General features: G+C 42.7%; 1 protein-coding gene across 4 annotated transcripts in view; it reads right to left on the reverse strand.

The window, feature by feature from the left end:
• ANO4 (anoctamin 4) overlaps positions 1 to 18,412 on the reverse strand; it is a 129,104-nt gene that overhangs the window by 74,454 nt on the left and 36,238 nt on the right. For 2 of the 4 annotated variants that reach the window (XM_048501360.1, XM_048501359.1), the window contains exons 3-4: positions 14,479 to 14,589; positions 3,696 to 3,832 (exon numbers count right to left, since the gene is read on the reverse strand). In XM_048501360.1, the coding sequence (XP_048357317.1) occupies positions 3,696 to 3,832; positions 14,479 to 14,589 (248 nt within the window). The remainder of the gene's footprint in view (positions 1 to 3,695; positions 3,833 to 14,478; positions 14,590 to 18,412) is intronic. The other 2 variants (XM_048501362.1, XM_048501361.1) reach the window with 2 other exon arrangements.

Here is an 18,412-nt window from a genome sequence, read left to right on the forward strand (position 1 = left end):
CCAGTGATGGCGAACCTCTTTGAGTGCCCAAATTGCAACCCAAACCCCACTTATTTATTGCAAAGTGCCAACCCAGCAATTTAACCTGAATGCTGAGGTTTTAGTTTAGAAAAAAACAGTTGGCTCTCTCTTCCTCCGCCCCACCCGCTCGAGCAGGGGCCAGCCTGCTGTAGGATCCAGCAAGTCCCACGTGCACCGCTCTGTGCCTCTCTAGCATCTCTGCACTGGCATAATGCCCATTGGGCAAGGTGGGCAGCTGCCCAGGGCATCACCTTGTGGGGGGCATCAAAATGCTGGGTTCGTTTTTGGGTATTTTAGTGGTTTTCCATTTTTGGCCTGCAGGGGGCGCAGTTTTTAGGCTAGTGGCACCACAATTTCAGCATATCATCAGGAGACTGTCCTTATGCTACCCCCCAAGTTTGGTGGGGTTTGGTTTAGGGAGTCCAAAGTTATGGACTCCCAAAGGGGGTGCCCCTATCCCCCATTGTTTCCAATGGGAGCTAATAGGAGATGGGGGCTACAGTTTTGAGGGTCCATAACTTTGGCCCCCCTGAATCAAACTGCACCAAACTTGGGGGTATCATTAGGCCAGTCTGCTGATGAGACCCTGAATGTTTTGAGAGTGTGCCTGTGCCGTGGTGGAGTGGCCGCCCATGGGGGGGGGGGCATCCAACTCAGGTTTTGCCCAGGGCTACAGTTTGCCCAGGGCTGCTTCGTTACGCCCCTGCATCTCTGCGTCCTCTGCGCCTCCCCAGGCAGCAGCCACCCAGAGCACAGGCACCAGACCCGTCAGTCGAGTCCTCCCTGCTCACCGCAGTGCGTGCACATTGTGCTCAGTGGCCCAAGCCAGCCTAGATGTGTGTGTGGGTGTTTGTGCGTGTGTGATTTTCCACCCCCACATGATGAACTCTATGTGTGTGTGCCCACAGAGAGGGCTCCGAGTGCCACCTTTGGCACCCATGCCATAGGTTTGCCATCACTGACCTAGGCAAAGGAGAAGAAAGGATTTCCCATCTCTCAAAGGGTAACAGAGAATGTTCCAATATACAAACTAAAGCAATACAGAAGGTAGAATTATTTCAGGAACATATGAAAGGAACATTAAGAACATTTATGCTAAATAATGTGCAAACCATTGTAAACATAAAAGTCCATGCATAATGCACACAGAAAGGATTCATTATCCTCAAATAGTGGAGAAATCTAAATATTATTATTATGTTCAACACTGGCTATAACAGCAGCAAGCAGATGAGAATGTGAAGCCTGCTCTGATACAGGTATTAAAATTATACGGTTAATTGAAGCGCACTTGATTTTTAAAACAATCACATTGAGATACTGATTGGATCTATCAGACTGTACCAAGACTAGTACCAAGACTAGTACTTGTCTCAATTTTCATCAAAGATGAAGAGTGCTGGCTTGCATCTAATCAAATGCATTTGTAAAATTCATTGCGCTTTTGATTCAGCTAGAGCATAGCTTTTGCAAATTGTAGTTACAGAGAAGCAGGGTCATTCAAGATCTGTATAGTAGAAATCCATATAGCTCTTGCTCATTCTGAGATATGATTAAGAACAAGTCTGGACTGGCCCTACTGTTAACAAGAAGATTGACTGCTAAAAGTCTATGGTTGTACCATCTTGGGATTCTGCCAAATCATTATATATGACATGACAGCTTGCTGCTAATAATGACGTGTTCCTAAGACAAAGTGACCCTTATAATGAACGTCAGAAAATTCCTATCAAATCCTATTATCTTGATTTAACCATTTTAAGTTCAACCCATGCAAACAAAAAACAGAAAATTTCTCAGATAGGAAGTCTTAGATATCAGCTAGGCAGATAGGGATCAGATGCTGATAAAGCTTTGTGATTAAGGTTAAAGTACTTCCAGCGAGAAAGGATTCAGTTAAGTATTCCTGACAGGCAAGTTAGGTAACTTTAGAAAAGTTGGATGTTACTGATTTGCCAGGGGACTGCTGAGGTGAAAAACATGAAAATTAACACTATTTCAAGAACTTGTGATTCTTGAATTTTGTGAGCAATTCTGAGTAAACTCCATCCATCTCTTCCTCCAACAGAAACAGACTGGCATTCTGTAACTTTGAGTGTGTGATACTGTAGTAGCCCTTTCAAATTAGAGCTTGGTCTCCCCTTAACTATATAAATAATTACTACATCGGTACCCCTTTTGTTGCCTGCTTAACTACTCTTTACAAGCTCTTTCAAAGAGAAAGAGCAGCTGCAAATTCAGCAGGCCCGCCATTGCCAGCTGGGAAAAGGCACAACAAAGATGCCTCGGCGTATTTGCCCTTAAAGGGCAGGTGGTGGCCATGCCCATTTTGGGCTACAGCGTCATGATGCCAGCGTGGCATTATGACGTCATCAAGAGGGGCAGCCAGGAATCTTGTAAGACTTTGCCCTGCCCTTCTCCCCTCCTTCTGGAATAGGGTGGCAACGTGTTTCCCACCCACCTCTCCCCTTTCGACAATGTCAATGCATGTGTTTGTTGTCATAGCCAAGCCTGTAGTTGGTGCATGGGAACTGATCTGATGGTGAGGGGAGCTGGGGAGCTAACCCTCTTCGATGGAACCTCCTTAAGGGGTTTAGGAAGGAACAAGCCATGGGTCAGGATGCCCAGGCGGGGGCTACTGAGGTTTGCGCCCCTTAGCGATAAAATGGTTCTTCAGAAAGGGGCCTGCCACCCAGCTGAGTTCCACTATTGCTGCGCTGCACAAAACGGATCTCCAGAAACTCTGCCCGGCTGGGTTCCAAGGTTGCTGAGCAAGGTTAATGGTTTCCTTCAACAGGCAGGTTGGAGGAAGGTTTCACTGGGGGACAGCACTTGGTCTGCCGAGTGTACAGATCTGATCCCATGCTGGACCTCACACTTCTTTTCATCCTTTGTCAATAAAATGGTTTGGCTATAGCCAAAAGTTTACCCCACTGACAAAAGTGTTGTGTCGTTAATTTTGGTTCGGGACTCTGAGCTGCACCAGTCCTGCAAGATGGCAAGATGAATGTATTCAAAAGAAGGTGTTGATGTGGTTAACTCCAGGAAAGTGAAGGTGGGAAAGGAGAAGAAATTAATTCAGATTCTTGTCCTATCCCCCTACTTCTGTAAGCGATGCATATTATTTCCATATTATTGACATATTATTGACATAAAATGTTTTAAATAAAAATAGCAAGTAACATGCTTAGAACTGAAGGTCTCATTTTTCTCAAATGTTTATTTGCTTTTTTCTATGAAGGCCAACACTTTAGTTGTAGTTATCTTTTCAGTGTTTGTGGGTATTAATAATAAATTTGCATAATTAGCACTGCAGCATAGCTCAGAGATATACTTTCCCTTGTGTTAAAATTAAATCAATTCTAATTTGGCCCGTTCTGTGTACGAAATATGTCCTCCACTACTGATCCATAGCCCATCTGAAAGAAAGCTTCCTTCTATAGAATAATGAAAAAAGTGTGAAGGCACTATAATTTTAAGGCATTTAAGTTGTACATAGGCATTTGAGAAGTAATTTTTAAGCATCTGCACTTGACTGTGAAATGAGAGATCCCTTGACTGCACATTACCAAAGACCCACAGATTCAGTTCGTTTTATTAGTTTCAGTTTGTTTTATTACGGCCATTAGGCCAGCAAAAGACCCACAGATAAATTACATATGTAATGTTCTTACCTCTCTCACTGCCTCCACTCTGCTAGTATCATCTGAAGTACTAGTTAGGTTGCCATGGTGAAGCAAAGAATCATCATCTTTGGAAGGGCTGGTTATTCCTTCTAACTCGTCAAAGAAAATATTGACATCCTTGGCTACTAAACAGCAACAAAAATTAAACATGAATGCTGTAAGCAACAATGTTGGCATCACCTACAAAACTGAAGAAAATCTTAGGATGAATATTCCCTTAGCAACTATGTTTATCCTGTACACTTCAAAACATGTAACAATCATTTTAAAACTGAAGATTTTTATGTATATATAGTGACATTGTATATATAACAGATCAGGAGATGATGTAGTGTGGCAGGCTCCATAAGCGTATAGCAGCTTATACACCCCTGAATAGAGAAGAGTGAGACAACAGAAATGAAGATACCCTGCTTTTCTCTGCCTTAAGGAGCCTTAAAGTTGCTTACAATCCCAATCCCTTGTACTCCCAACACAGGCACTTATGGGGTAGGTGGGGCTGAGAGAGTTATGAGAGAACTGTGACTGGCCCAGCTGCATGGGCTCTCTGTCATACCATTCAGCAACTACATAGCTCCGCAACACCTAGTAGGAATCATACATCCTTATTCTTCATTACATGTGTTAGTCTTTAAAGAAATACAAAGCCCCTTTTTATTATTAATTTGAAGGGGTGAAAATGTGAAGCATGCCATGTAACACGCAGTCTCACTGAGATCTCCAGTGATGATGCAGGTACCTACAACCATACACCTGTGGAATCTTGATCGAACTCAAGACTTCACTTCTAGCTGCAACATTTGATTAATTATTTTTTCCCTCCACCCTATTACAGGACAGGTATCATATTACAAGTTACATGAAGCCCAATACAAACTGGAAATATCACTTGTAATTGTGGAGTTGCTGAGGATTTCATGATGTGCAGTGACCTAAAACTCTGGCTTTTGAGTAAGGAATAGGCCATGAAGGAGATGCAACAAGAGAGTTCTTCTCCCTCACTTCTGAGGCCTACGAAACAAGCAAGGAACTGGAGCCGCTTGCCCCAAGGAGTGCCACACGGAGGTAGTAATTGAAAGCGGAATGTTAATGTATCCCTTTTCCACCAAAAAAGCAAACCCAATCCAAATCAGTGCCCCATATGGATGCTATCTTCATTTAAAAAACACTGTGAAAATCCATTAATGGAGCTCCTATTATTGCTAGTTTGCTCAGAGATTGTTAAAATTGGTCTGCAGTAGAAGAAAGATTATAGCATAAAAGCCACATCATTTTGCACTGTGGTATGTTTCTTTAATAGAACCAAAGCTGTGTGGAATTTTTGCGGATTCTGATGCATTGACTGAAGGAGTAGGGAACCCAGTTTTCAACCAACAGGAAAACAGCATTTCTGTCCAAATTGTCTGCATGGCATTGAATCATTTTTAGAAGCATTTTGGTTATAAAAAACAACTTTTATTTGAAGTATACATTCTGGAAGTAATTTGCTTCTTCTTTTTTACTTAATGTTTTGATATTTGAAAGCCTTTTTTGCAGACATAACCGTGCCACCCACTGTAACTACGTCATCCATTCCACTGCACTGAATACATATCTCGAATATGCTACATTCTGTTCATTAGATATAGACTTGGAAAGATCGCAGGAAAATGTTTAAAATCATCAAGTCTGTATTATAGCTAATTCAGTAGGGGGAAAAAACCATGGGGAAAGAATGCAAAGGAAAGCACCTGGTTCTAGATATGATGTAAAATGCATGTATCTACAACATTATAGAAGGACCTAATAGTAACTTACCAACTACAGTAGCCTAGTGGCTCCTTTAAGTAACCAGGGAGCCACACTGAAGGAATGGCCTGAAGAGACCACTGTGTATTGTGTGGGTTCCAATTTTGCCATTAGGGATCCTTTAATGCATCTCACTGCTACAGTGTGTCCAAGAGATTTTTTCCCCCCTGGAAAATGTTTCTTTATAAAAGACTTGCAACATGCCCAGTAGGATGACAGAGGCCAGGGAACCCCATCTCCTTCCTTAACAATGGAAGTGAAGGTGAGAGGCTGCTTCAGATTTCTTTGTCCAATGGAGAACTGTAGATGTGAGACTAGCAATAGACAGATATTACAGATAACAGTTTTTCTCTATTGTAACATTACATTGTCCAGCCAATATGACAATGGGAATTGCTGTTTCCATTTATGAAACTTACAGAGTTCTCAACTGATATGTTTAGGGCAACCACATTATATATAGCTGCATTTTAACATTGGATTTTGTAAACTTCACTTAAATAGAAATATGAAATGTTTAGGTTTAATGTTGGATATTATTAAATACTAGTGGGGCCCGCACGCGTTGTGTGGCAATTGTCCTTCTCATCACAGTCCGCAACCCACACAGATGTCCATGCAGGTCCAATGATCCGCAGCATAGCTGTTTGGGGTGGTCAAATGGAATCCCTCTTTCCCTTTTCAATTCACATTGTTATATGGTGGTGTCTTGTTTTTTTAGTATAATGTAACCTTTTCCATTCCACAACGGAACTGTCCAGAGTGCGAATCCCGCTGTCCATGAGGCTGGTTGACACGCACAGTCCTGGCTTGGGTAAGGCAGAACTGGGGCAAGGAGGCTATTCAGTCAGGCAGCAGAGGCAGGGTGGTGAGGCGCTCAGATCAAGGCCAGCTCTCTGGGTTCTTAAAGGGCCATGTGCAAAAGAAGCTGAGCCAGTAGTGTTGGTTCGCCCCCACCCAGTGGATTTTCTTAGAAGAAAAAGGCAAACTCCAGCTCGCTTTTAGTAAAAGAGAGCTGTGGTGAATATGGGTGAGGAAGTGGGTAAGTGGTGGTTGGATGTGAGGGAGGGCAGAGTGAGGTGTGTGAGGATGAGCTGGATGTGTATTGTGTGGTAGCAGTGAGTGAAGAACAGAGAGTGAAAGTTACCTGCGTGTGGGGGGGGGGAACCCCACCTGACATCTCACACGGCAAAGTGTGTATGTGTTTCACTTCCACTCATATTACCTAACAGTATTACCTATTTACTGTTTTCACTGCTCATCTCTGCCCATCTGCGCGAACATTCTAAGCCCTCATACCAACCCCTCAGGCCACAGACAGGCTGCACGAATATTCTAAGGGTGACAGTTAAACACAGCCAGCTTCATGGCCTGGTGCGCCAGGAAAAAGACGTTTTACCTGGCTCAGGCATGGACTTTCGGCGATTTGAAGGCCCGATTACCTGCCCAGAACAGGGAGGATCGACGTTAGGGCGTGACTAACAAAGTCACTGTTAGCTTTTTATGTATATAGATGATCTTTATAACAAACAGATTCAGAATTATACAAGCCAGAGTTTACAAGGCCACCATTTTAAGAGGTTTTTTAATGGCTTGTGGCATCTTTTCTGTGCTATATTGTTTTTTGGTTTGCATTCAAAAGAGATTGGCAATAGTAGATCAGCAGCGTAGGATGTAAAAAGAAATCAGATTTTCACTGAGAATTAAAAAAGCCCAGCTTGGGCAGATGCTGCCAAATTGCTAGGGTTTTTATTGTTCACCAGCTTTGGGCTGATGCTGCAACAAGCTAAAAGAGTTTCAGGACTGGAAGGGAAAACCCACAGACATGAAAAAGTACAGAAAGTGCCATGTAGCTACTTTGTTCCTAGATTGTTGTTAGATCCATTACAGGTTACACCATTTGTGCTTCGTAGGCCAGCAGTGGAAAAATGGAAGGGTGGTAGGGGAGCATTCTAACATTGTATCAGCATGCAATAGCATATCTAGTGAAAAGAAGGAAGTGATGTTGTAACTCCTATGTTAAGAATGGGATGGCCCAGAGGGGGTGGAGTCTGAAAGAAGCAGAAGACTGCAAAACTCATGAGGTTGGAGGAAGCAAGGATACCAGGCTGGGTCCTGGATGTATTATTATAAGCTCTTAACACCTCATTTAAGGTAACTGCAATGTTGTTGGGAACTAGTGGGAAGGGAGTTGTTTATTTTTGCTATATTGAAAATGTTAGAATTTATTGTTTCAGGGCTTTTTGGGCATGTAATTGGTGAGAGTTCTTTTGGAGACCTTCATCACCTTGAATCCAGTTCACCAAGCATCTGGAGTCTTCATGAGCCAACCACCAGCAGGAAGAAATGGACTTGGCATTATCAGACTGTAATTGGAAGGACTTGGAATGAAACTTGAACCGGATCTTGAAGTGTTAGGTTAAATGTTAATGTTTGATAAGTGTCAGATGTTAAGGAAAGTAAACCATTTTGTTTAAAATTTAGTTGTTGCAAACTCCTTCCAAGTTCTGCCCCACAGAACCCACAAACAGAGGTTACAATGTCACAGCACTGGGGCAGCCCTCTAAGACTCAAACCTGCATAGTTCAGGGTGAATTCTAGAGGATCACCCCCTCACATTGCAATGTCACTTCTGTTTTTTGTTTTGTTTTTGGAAGTGACAGTGGTGGTTTCTGCACAGCACATTAATAATGTGTGATTAATGAACCCGGCTTCCTCTGTTTGCCTTCGCTCTGGAGATTTCACCCCTCCAGGAAGCTATTGCAAACAGCCCAGTGGCTTTTTTGGTTTCTCCAAAAAGATAGTTTAGTGATGTTTGTAAAACCCAGGTTGAGGGAAATATAATGGGCTGAACCTGATTTGGGGAAGAGCCCTGTGCAAAGTTTAATATATAAATATATTTGGGCAGTGTGGAAACTACAACACTAGTATGGCTGTTCTTGTGCCTCAATTCCTTCAGGCAGATTGCCAGTTGGCGCTTGCATTGGCAATCCCACCTTACTGGCCACCCCAATAGCATCACTAGCATCAGCATACATCTACTTCTGCAGTTTTGGGAAGGCTACAAATGCAGACAGTTGATTTTGCAATAAATTACAGTTTCATTCTCCTTGAGGGAGAGTGGTCTATGAACATCCTGGCTTGGTTTTTAATAGATTCTAAGTTTTCTTCCAGTTTCTTTTTTTGTACAGTTCTTGTTTCACTTAGTACTTTTTACTAACTTTGCAAATTGCTAGCTGTTTTATGGAATGCTGGTCTCGACACCACTTTGTCATAGGATTGTTGTGACTGCCTGTGCATTTCTCTCAAAGGTTTATATACAACTTTCCCTTTTATGGAGTAGACATTATTAGCACTGAAAATTGTTAGTTATTTCTCTTCTGGAAAGTCTGCAGTGCTCCCCATGTTTTTTTTCTTGCAGGATTTTTGTTTGTGCTACATTCAGATCTTTCATTTCTCCTTTGTTAAGTCACTTCTGCTGAATAGCCCATTTTAAATGAGAGAAGAATAGTTCATTAAAACATAATTAGCTTAATGCTCACGCAATAATTGTGTCTGCCCTCACCCATTAATAGTGGCAGCATCGGAACTGCCAAAAAACCAGGAGTGGGTGAAGACAGTTGCAGTCAGTCATCCCTACTTCCTGCCGCTTCTGCTTTGTCCATGGGCAATAATGGATTTCCCCTCTCCTGTAGTCCAAATCCAGAATGGGCCTGAATTGACACAGCTTCGCCAAGTCTGTGCATCTAAAGCTGCAACTTCTGTGCAAAAGACTAGGATGGTCTCTATCCTACCAGACCCACCAGCACCAGAAAGTTTACGACTAAATCCTAATTTTAGCTCTTTCAGCTTTCCTTTATGTTAGTTATATTCGTAGATTCTGTCCTGCAGCCAAAGAATTAGCTATTTCACATCAGAATAGCTCATCCAATCAGGACACCTGGTCTGTCTATTCAGTTTCTCTTCCACTTTTTGTTCCTCTCAGACTCCTCCCTCCAACCTTCTTCTTTTGCCCTTATTCTTTGAACCACTTCTTGCCCTATTATCCAGACCCATTTCAATCTAGATTCAGGCTTGGTGTTGAGACAGAAGTGGTCTTGGTTGCCCTGAGTGATGCCTTTTGCTGGGACAGTGATGGGGTTCTCCTGGACCCCTCAACAGCTTTTGATACTATGGAATCCTCCTGAATAGGCTGGCTGGGTTGGGAGTGGGAGGCACTATGCCTCAATGGTTCCATCTTACTTGACTTGCAGATTCAGAATGTGCTGCTGTTGGAATGCTGCTTAACCCTGTGGTATTTATGCTATGAAGTCCTGCAGGGTTTCATTTTGTACCCCATGCTGATTAATATCTACATGAGTGGGTGTCTGGGGACTTGGAGTGTTACCATTATACAGATGACCCTCTATTTCTCCTTAACAACTGGATCAGGTGTCTGGAGAACTTAATGGAATGAATGGGAGTCAATGACCTGAAACTCAGTCATTACAAAAATGAGATGTTGTTGGTCAGTTGACAAGCTGCTTGGGGACTGTGAAGCTAGCCTAGCCTGGGGGTGCATTTGCCCTATGAAGGAGCAGGTTCATAGTTTGGGGGTGCTACCGGATCCTGGTCTATGGTTGAGGGCTCCTGTCTCCTTTGTGGTGCCTTTCATTGGATTTGGATGACTTACCAGCTATGGGTGTTCCTCAAAAAGCATGATTTGGCCACAGTGATCCACAGTCTGAACACATACAAGTTAGATTAGTGTAATGCTGTTGCTGGAAAACCATGCAGAAATTCCCCTTAATTCAAAATATGGTGGTCAGGATATTGTCAGGAGTTGGTTACAGGGATAGTAATTACAGTTGCCAACATCCAGGTGGGGCCTGGAGTTCCCCCAAGCTTAAACTTCCCATTTTCTATTAAAAGGACAGGACATTATTTCTCCAGGCTATTGGCAACCATATACTCTGGCCCTATATCAAGGCACACTCAGGCTCCATCTACACATTACAAAGTTCTTATATTTGTTGGGGAACAACAACTAGAGTGCTGTGTGGTTTCCGGGCTGTATGGCCGTGTTCTAGCAGCATTCTCTCCTGACGTTTCGCCTGCATCTGTGGCTGGCATCTTAAGAGGATCTGATGTTGGAAAAGCAAGTGGAGTATATATCTGTCCAGGGTGTGTGGGGAGTGTCCAGGGTGGGTGGGGAAACCTTGTCTATGAGTAACAAAGGCGGCAACCAGGTCAATAGTTGAGGGCATCTGAATAGAAGTATGAGTAACAATGAAGACTATAGCCTGGGAGTAACCCTGTAGATAGCAAGGTCACTGGTGGGAGCATCTACAGGGTTACTCCCAGGCTATAGATGCTATAGATAGCATCTACCCTGCTATCTACAGGGTTACTCCCAGGCTATAGTCTTCATTGTTACTCATACTTCTATTCAGATGCCCTCAACTATTGACCTGGTTGCCGCCTTTGTTACTCATAGACAAGGTTTCCCCACCCACCCTGGACACTCCCCACACACCCTGGACAGATATATACTCCACTTGCTTTTCCAACATCAGATCCTCTGAAGATGCCAGCCACAGATGCAGGCGAAACGTCAGGAGAGAATGCTGCTAGAACACGGCCATACAGCCCGGAAACCACACAGCACCCAAGTGATTCCGGCCGTGAAAGCCTTCGACAATACAACAACAACTAGAGTTTGTATCACAGGTTTCATGGGAATGTTGTGCCTGCCAGATGCATACCAGCTCTTTTCTATTTGCAACAAAAGTATTCAGAGATAAGCAGCTGTATCCCGCACTGCTGTTTCCTCAGACTACCTATATAGAGCCAATAGTGGCTTCATTTTGAAAATCACATTTCTTACATAGCTACATATAATTTTTACAATGGAACCCATAGCAACTCAATGAGTTGGTTTGGAGATGCAAAAACAGTGTGTTTAGGGGAGGCTAGGATTGCCAGTCTTGCACCTGAAAATAACAGGAGCATTTGAGGAGCAAAACCTTGGAAAAAAACAGTTTCACATGTGTCATGATATCACTTCCAGCAAAAACCCATAAGTGACATCACACTCATACTGTGACATTCCAGGAATTCCCCAGATCTCTAAGATCTTTACCTGTGATGTCACTTATGGGTTTTCTTGGTTAAATCACAACATGAGTGCAGGTGTTTCCCCTTCTGCTGACTGGAAGAAAACAGCGGGAGGGTGGCAGTGAAAGCAGAAGAATGCCTGCCTCTACTGGGTAAATGGCAACCCAGCAGAGCTGCTTCTCCCTGAATACTGTGATTGCAAACAGAAAATAGCCAGTGTTTATCTGAGAGGTACAAGATGTCAGTCACAAGTGTGATACATAGTCCTTCTGTGGTTCCCCAACAAGCATAAGTACTTCCTATTGTGTAGATGTATATATACTTCCTCTCACAAAAAACAGCCACAAAAGTGTGGCCCAGGACTTACCTTGAGCTGCTGCTGCTGCCCGGGAGCAGGGTGGGTGGGTGGGTGGGTGGGTGGGGGTTGAGGAATGGCTTCCATGTTGGTTGTGTGGTGCCCAGAGGGGGAGGGGGCGCTAAAGGCTGGGCCAGCGTGGGTGATTGAGGTTGTTGGTGGGTGGGGGCTGTGGTGGCCTGGCCATTTAAGGTTGGATGAGGTGAGCACTGACCTCTGACACTGACCTCTCCCCATCTGCTCTCCCTTCCTTTTCTTAGAGCTATGGATTTTACTTATTGTGGGGTTTATTTGTTTGCCATTTTGTTTAATTTGTCATAACCTGGCAGGTTGCACATGGGAACTGATCCATTTCAGGGATGAGGAGCCTGTGTGCCAGCCCTCCCTATTTGTGGGCGCCCCCAAAAAGGGCATTGGATACCACATGCCCAGGCAGAGGCTGCTGGTGGCTTGTACCCCCAGGCAGCAAGGGGAGTTTCACTCACAGGTCAGCACCCAAATGGCTCCCACTGTCTTGCTGTGCATGGTTCCCCCAGTTCTCAGGCTTGGGAGAAGGTTATCTCTGGGGGACAACAGGGGTGCTGTGCAGTAATTGGACCCATCTCCTATGCTGCACCTTTGCTTTCTTAGCCAGCAAAACCAGTAAATGGGCTGTGGCCAGTTTTCTTCCACAGAATGGTTTTCCTGTGTTTCATTGTGGGCCCACGACTGCTCTCACCCTTGGGCAGCAAAGGAAGGCCGTTTCCGCACGGGCAGAAAATGATGGCCTGGAGATGCGCAGGGCCAGGGGGGCATGTCCCCAGGCCTCGGCGACATGCCGGAGGCCCAGGGACACGCAGGGTCGGCCGGGCGCCGGCACTCCGCGGCACCGGCGTCCCGCCTCTTCCCGGGACCGTCCGTGCGGACAGTCCCAGCGTCTTCGGGTCGGCGCGAAATGCACCGACCCAGCCGTTTCCGCCGCTGTGCGGAAACGGCCGAAGATTACTTTGGATCGTACTTGATGTAAAAGTTTGCTTACAATTTACTTGTTGTTTCCCTCCACATCCTTTATCCCTTGTGCAGAGGTCATTTAATTGATTAGTGAGGGCACAGCCTATGTTTCATGGCATACAACTTTGTATATGGAAATATAATTGCCTTAAGGCTCTCTAGCAAAAAAAAATTGTTTCTGAATCACGGGACAAAAATATAGTGCCATTTATCTGCACAATTTACTACCCTCTGCATTATTAGCCAATGCTAAATCTGTCTTCCTATGGAGGTTCTTTAAAGACCTTTCCCCTTATTGGCATAACATTTATCAGGATGCATAAGCTATGTAAGTGTCCATTTTGGAATTTCTTTAAGTGAAAACTCAAGACTCACGGTTTCAGGAGGAGGAAGTGAATAGAAAGTATATACAGATTAGTTACAGATTAGTTTTAAAATTGAGAGAATCTAAAGTAAAGTATCACCATATGTTTGCTTGGCTGTGTCTGCTGACATTATATAATTTAGCTCTTATACTGTCACTACATCTAACAAAAAATATTTATTTATTTGTCAAATTTGGTATGCTGTCCACCCCCGAAGGGCTCTGGGCGGTGTACAATCTGTATAATAAAACATTACAATTTAAAACCCAATATAAATAGCATAAAACCATAAACAACAGCAATCTATAAATACCAGTACACATATCAGATGGCAATTATCACATATCACATTTGCAAGGTGCGAGGGCTTGTCCCATCGGTGTACACATATCAAGTTGGAATAAAGGGATAGCATCCGATTTCAGTGGCTCCCCCAAAGGCCTGGTGGAATAATTCTGTTTTACAGGCCCTGCAAAACTGCTCAAGGTCCCTCAGGACTCTGACAGATGGTGGTAAAGAGTTCCACCAGGTGAGGGGCAAGGCACTAAAGATCCTGGCCCAGGTGGAGGCTAGCCGCATCACGGATGGGCCCAGAACCACCAGTAGATTGGCCTCTGCAGAGTGTAGAGGCCGAGTGGGGACATATGGGGAGAGATGGTTCCTGAGGTATAAGAGCCCCAGGCTGTGAAGTGCCATAAAGGTTACTACAAAGGTTAGTACCAACACCTTGAAGGTGATCCAGTGTTTTATTCAGAGCAGATGGCACAGCACAGGAGAGATGTGGTCCCATATAGAGCTGCCACCCAAACAAAAAAGCCTAGGATGAATACAGCCTAGCAAGTTTATTTAAATTCTTTTTATCGGTTTTCACAGTATAAGGAGCCAATGAATGCCTGAGCACTGACCAGGTTACAAATGATTCCACTTGCTCTGCATGCAGATTTCACACTAGGAAAATACCCAAGTCAATTGTGCGACAATTTATCCATAACATCATTCACAACTAATTGATCTGAATGCTGGATCTATTCCTTGATATAAGATATTAATTGAGCTGACCTATTGAGATCTATTTTATACATGTTGTAGTGGGTTTTTTCCTTTAAATTTTAGAAGATGTGTAATTTCTATCAGGATTTAGACAATGTTAAAATTTGAGACCCGCACAGTAACTTACTTTCTTGTATTGCATTAAGAATTTCTGAAAAGTCCACATCTCTCTTCTGGACATCAAGCCTTACTGGTATTTGAGTTTCCAGCTGGTGACCTTGACAATGCTCTCTTCCTTCTAAAGAAATTGAAGAGATTGGCGGAGTTTGCAATATTTTAACAGTGACTCCAGCAAAGATGGATGGGACAGAAGCAATGTTGCTAAAGCTGCTTAGACTCTGGCTCCTGTATAATGCGAGGGAGGCTGCAGCCACATGCCAAGGATTCTCCATTTTGCATCCATCGCCGCTGCAAATGTATAAACATCCACATGGAGTCTTCTGCACACTTTTCTCCACCAGCCACCATTTTCCTCATATGTTTTCTCCACTGTGACACTAGATGGTTCTTTGAGGGCTTTTAAACCTATCAGTAAGTAGTATACTGCTATAATTTTGTAGTATTATAGCAATTACCTCAAATTGCTATAATATTGCTTGGTCAGGAGAATGGCAGCCACAAAGGGATGGCAGAGGGAAAATGGTGGCAATGTAGACAGGTGCTTAGAAAATGCGCATCTTCGCATCTAGACAACAGGGTAATACACTCAGGGTAGTACACTTCTCTCTTCCCAAAATGATTGGAGAAAAGCAGGTTTTGGAAAGGGGGTACTGAGGGTGGAGCTCAGTTAGACCACAGAGTCACATGGATGCTCCAGAAACAGGTTGGCATCCAAAGCAGAGAAAAACCTTCAGGTCAAATCCATCCTAGTGAGAATGATGAATCTGTGAACTATCTGTCATTTATTGCAACAAATCTATTTTAATTTGAACAGATCCTGAACATTCCTCTTGAAATGCAAGCCATTATAGGACCTTTGCAGTGCTCAATCTATTTTCTAGCTCATTCAATGGTCCTGTTTGGGTCTAGTCACTCAATTTGTTATACCAATTAACTTCAATTGTTATAACAATTAACCTGTTCATTACTGTTTTTCTGCATGTAGAAATACTGCATTTTCAATTAACTTGTGATCAGACATATATACATATATTCCTCCATAATTTCTGACCTCCTGTAGTAAACTCTTTACTATGTATGTGGGCAGGTATTAGATTAAGGTCAAATTTGTAGAATTTGCAAGAGGCAGATAAAAACTTATTGCCACTTCAAAATTAAAACAAATTGCTCCTTAATGCTTGTGTCTCATAGAATACATAGAATTTATTAATAAAATTTTGATTTTGCATTGTAATATGACTTCTAGAACTTTGTAAGTGGTAAAATCTTAAATGCTGATAACATTACTCACAGCCTATAGAATAAAATGTCGTGCTTTGTTTTCAGTACTAAAGTGTATGTGGTTCTTTTAACATATACATTTGGTTGTTTAAACATAGCATTGCTATGGAATTCATAAGTTTGCCTGCTAGAGCTGCCATCTTAAGTATGGAAGGGTACGATCTGGCTTAACTCCAAGCTGTTTCAACTGGACTGTAGACACATCTGTCTGAATCACACAGTGTTTCTTTTTACCATGGCAATTTCAAACTCATTCCTACATGTAGACAGTATGGAAAGAACAAGAATGAAATATCCATTTCATCTATGGCAACACTAAAAGAAAAAAAATCACAGCCTGTGACTGATGAGAATATACAAGCAGGAAGCCAGAGCACATACTGCATCCAGCTGATACTGTGCAAAGTTCAACATGCCAATTCGCTATGAAATGCCACAGCATGTTGAAGATGTTACCATGATATAAACATGAACTACACATGACAATTTGTGGAAAACAACGTAGGCAGACAATGCACTTCCAAAATTTAATTATACATGCAAAACAGACACATTTTTGCTAAAATGCTTTTTTTAAAGCAATGACGTGCACTGTTGACAATTGATTTAAAAAAGTTGTTTCCTCCTATGTGCTGTCATACAGGATGAAGACATGTTGAGAGTTTGAATTAATATCAAATAAGTGTAAACTGACAAGCCAGAAGGGGTATAGGCTGGAGAATACATTTCACACACAACTGGGGGGGGGAGAGAGGAGGGCTGTAGAATACTTTGCATGATGAATAATGTGTTGGCTGTAATACGTGGAATCACTTGATACGTGGAGATCTGCCAATATTGTGTAAATTTCTGCTTCAGTGATTCATGTTTCTGATTCCTCCTGGAGGTAGTGCGGTGACAGTGCGATGGCAGAAATCTGTACTAAGTAGTTTTTAATGCTACAGCTGAAGCATAGCTCATTCATGAAGAGAACATTTTCAATAGCTTACTCATGGTGAATGATTGTCTACTTTGGGTCTGACATGAATGACACAAGATGTTTCCAAAGATAAAATGACCTGAAGATGCATGTAAACAGCTGAGGTTCAATGTGGATGAGATACCAAATTATTCAACTTGGTGTAATCACAAATGGATTGTGATTAGCTCTAAAAGGATCTCTCCAAACTGGGTAAATGAGCGACACAATGGCAAAGGTTATTCAACATAAGTGAAAGTTAATGTACTTAGAGCAAACTTCTCCTGGTCCAAAAAAGTGCTTCCCCTTCCAAATAGTATAAAATCTATTAGTCTAGAGCAGTGGTTCTCAACCTGGAGGTCGGGACCGCTTTGGGGGTCAAACGACCCTTTCACAGGGGTCGCCTAAGACTCTGCATCAGTGTTCTCCATCTGTAAAATGGATAAATGTTAGGGTTGGGGGTCACCACAACATGAGGAACTGTATTAAAGGATCGCGGCATGAGGAAGGTTGAGTACTAGAGAAGGAGAACCCTCAGATAGCTAAGTCATGCTCCTACCAGTTGATCCTTTTAGCTGCAGAAGCCAGGATCGGACCTGTGACTTTCTGCATACCAAGTGAGTAAACCACAGCCAATGGGATGCAGGGGATGAATGTAAGAGGGCTGTCATTTCCCTCAGAGCTCCTGGTAACTACAATTTTGCATTTGCACTTTAGACACACCCCTGAGTGGATGCAGACTTCTGCTTACCTTTCAGTAACCATGAATAAAAACTGAAAATGCATCTGAACAGGGGGAGATGGTGTCCGAGTCATGGAGCAATTGTAAGAACAGTCATAAATTTTTAAACCTTATCTTCTCTTGTAAGAGCATCTGAATACAGAATTGTGTATCCAGAGTGCATTGTCTTTTCTTATCAATGAAGCAAATGCAAGTTACATTGAGTAGATTTTATTTCAATGTATTCCTCCTGGTAATACTCATGATTCTAAGAAAAATAACCGGCTTTGCCCTATCTTTTAGAATTTTGAACTGGTCTAAGGATTTTTTAAAAAGAAAAATAACAGGAGAATGTTTAAAATGTAATTTTGAAATGAGGAATAAGAAACTGAAAGCTAGAGACAATCATATTAGGTATTGTGTATCATATTATGTATTAACACCTCAGACCTGCTAGTGAACACTACAGACCTGTCCACAGTGGCCCCAAAGATAAACAAATCAGCTTCCTAAGAAGTGAAAATAGAAGGGAAGAAGAGTCTTTTATTCTAGTCAAACATAAAAATCTGTTATTTTCTTCTTTTTTAAAACTTTATTTATATCCCACCTTTCATCCCAATGAGGACCCAAAGCAGTTTATATCATCCTTCTCTCCTCTGTTTTATCCTCACACAACCCTGTGATGTAGGTTAGGCTGAGAGTGTGTGACTGGCTCAAGGTCACCCAGCAAGTTTCTACGGCACAAGTGGGAATTCATTGAAATCTGAATTTCCCAGTTCCCAGTCCGACACTTTAAATACCACAACACACTGGAATGAACTCTGCCTCAACATTGCCATATTCCCCCTACATTTTCCATAATGAAGGTTTACCTAAATGTGCTTGAATTGTTGAAAGTGTGATTTTTCACACTTGTTTCATTGGATCACATATCTCTCCCATATTCAACAAATGTCATGCCCTTACTCCACATAGTTCCCT

The sequence above is a fragment of the Sphaerodactylus townsendi genome, linkage group LG06 (genome assembly GCF_021028975.2).
Source record: "Sphaerodactylus townsendi isolate TG3544 linkage group LG06, MPM_Stown_v2.3, whole genome shotgun sequence".
Classification (NCBI taxonomy): domain Eukaryota; kingdom Metazoa; phylum Chordata; class Lepidosauria; order Squamata; family Sphaerodactylidae; genus Sphaerodactylus; species Sphaerodactylus townsendi.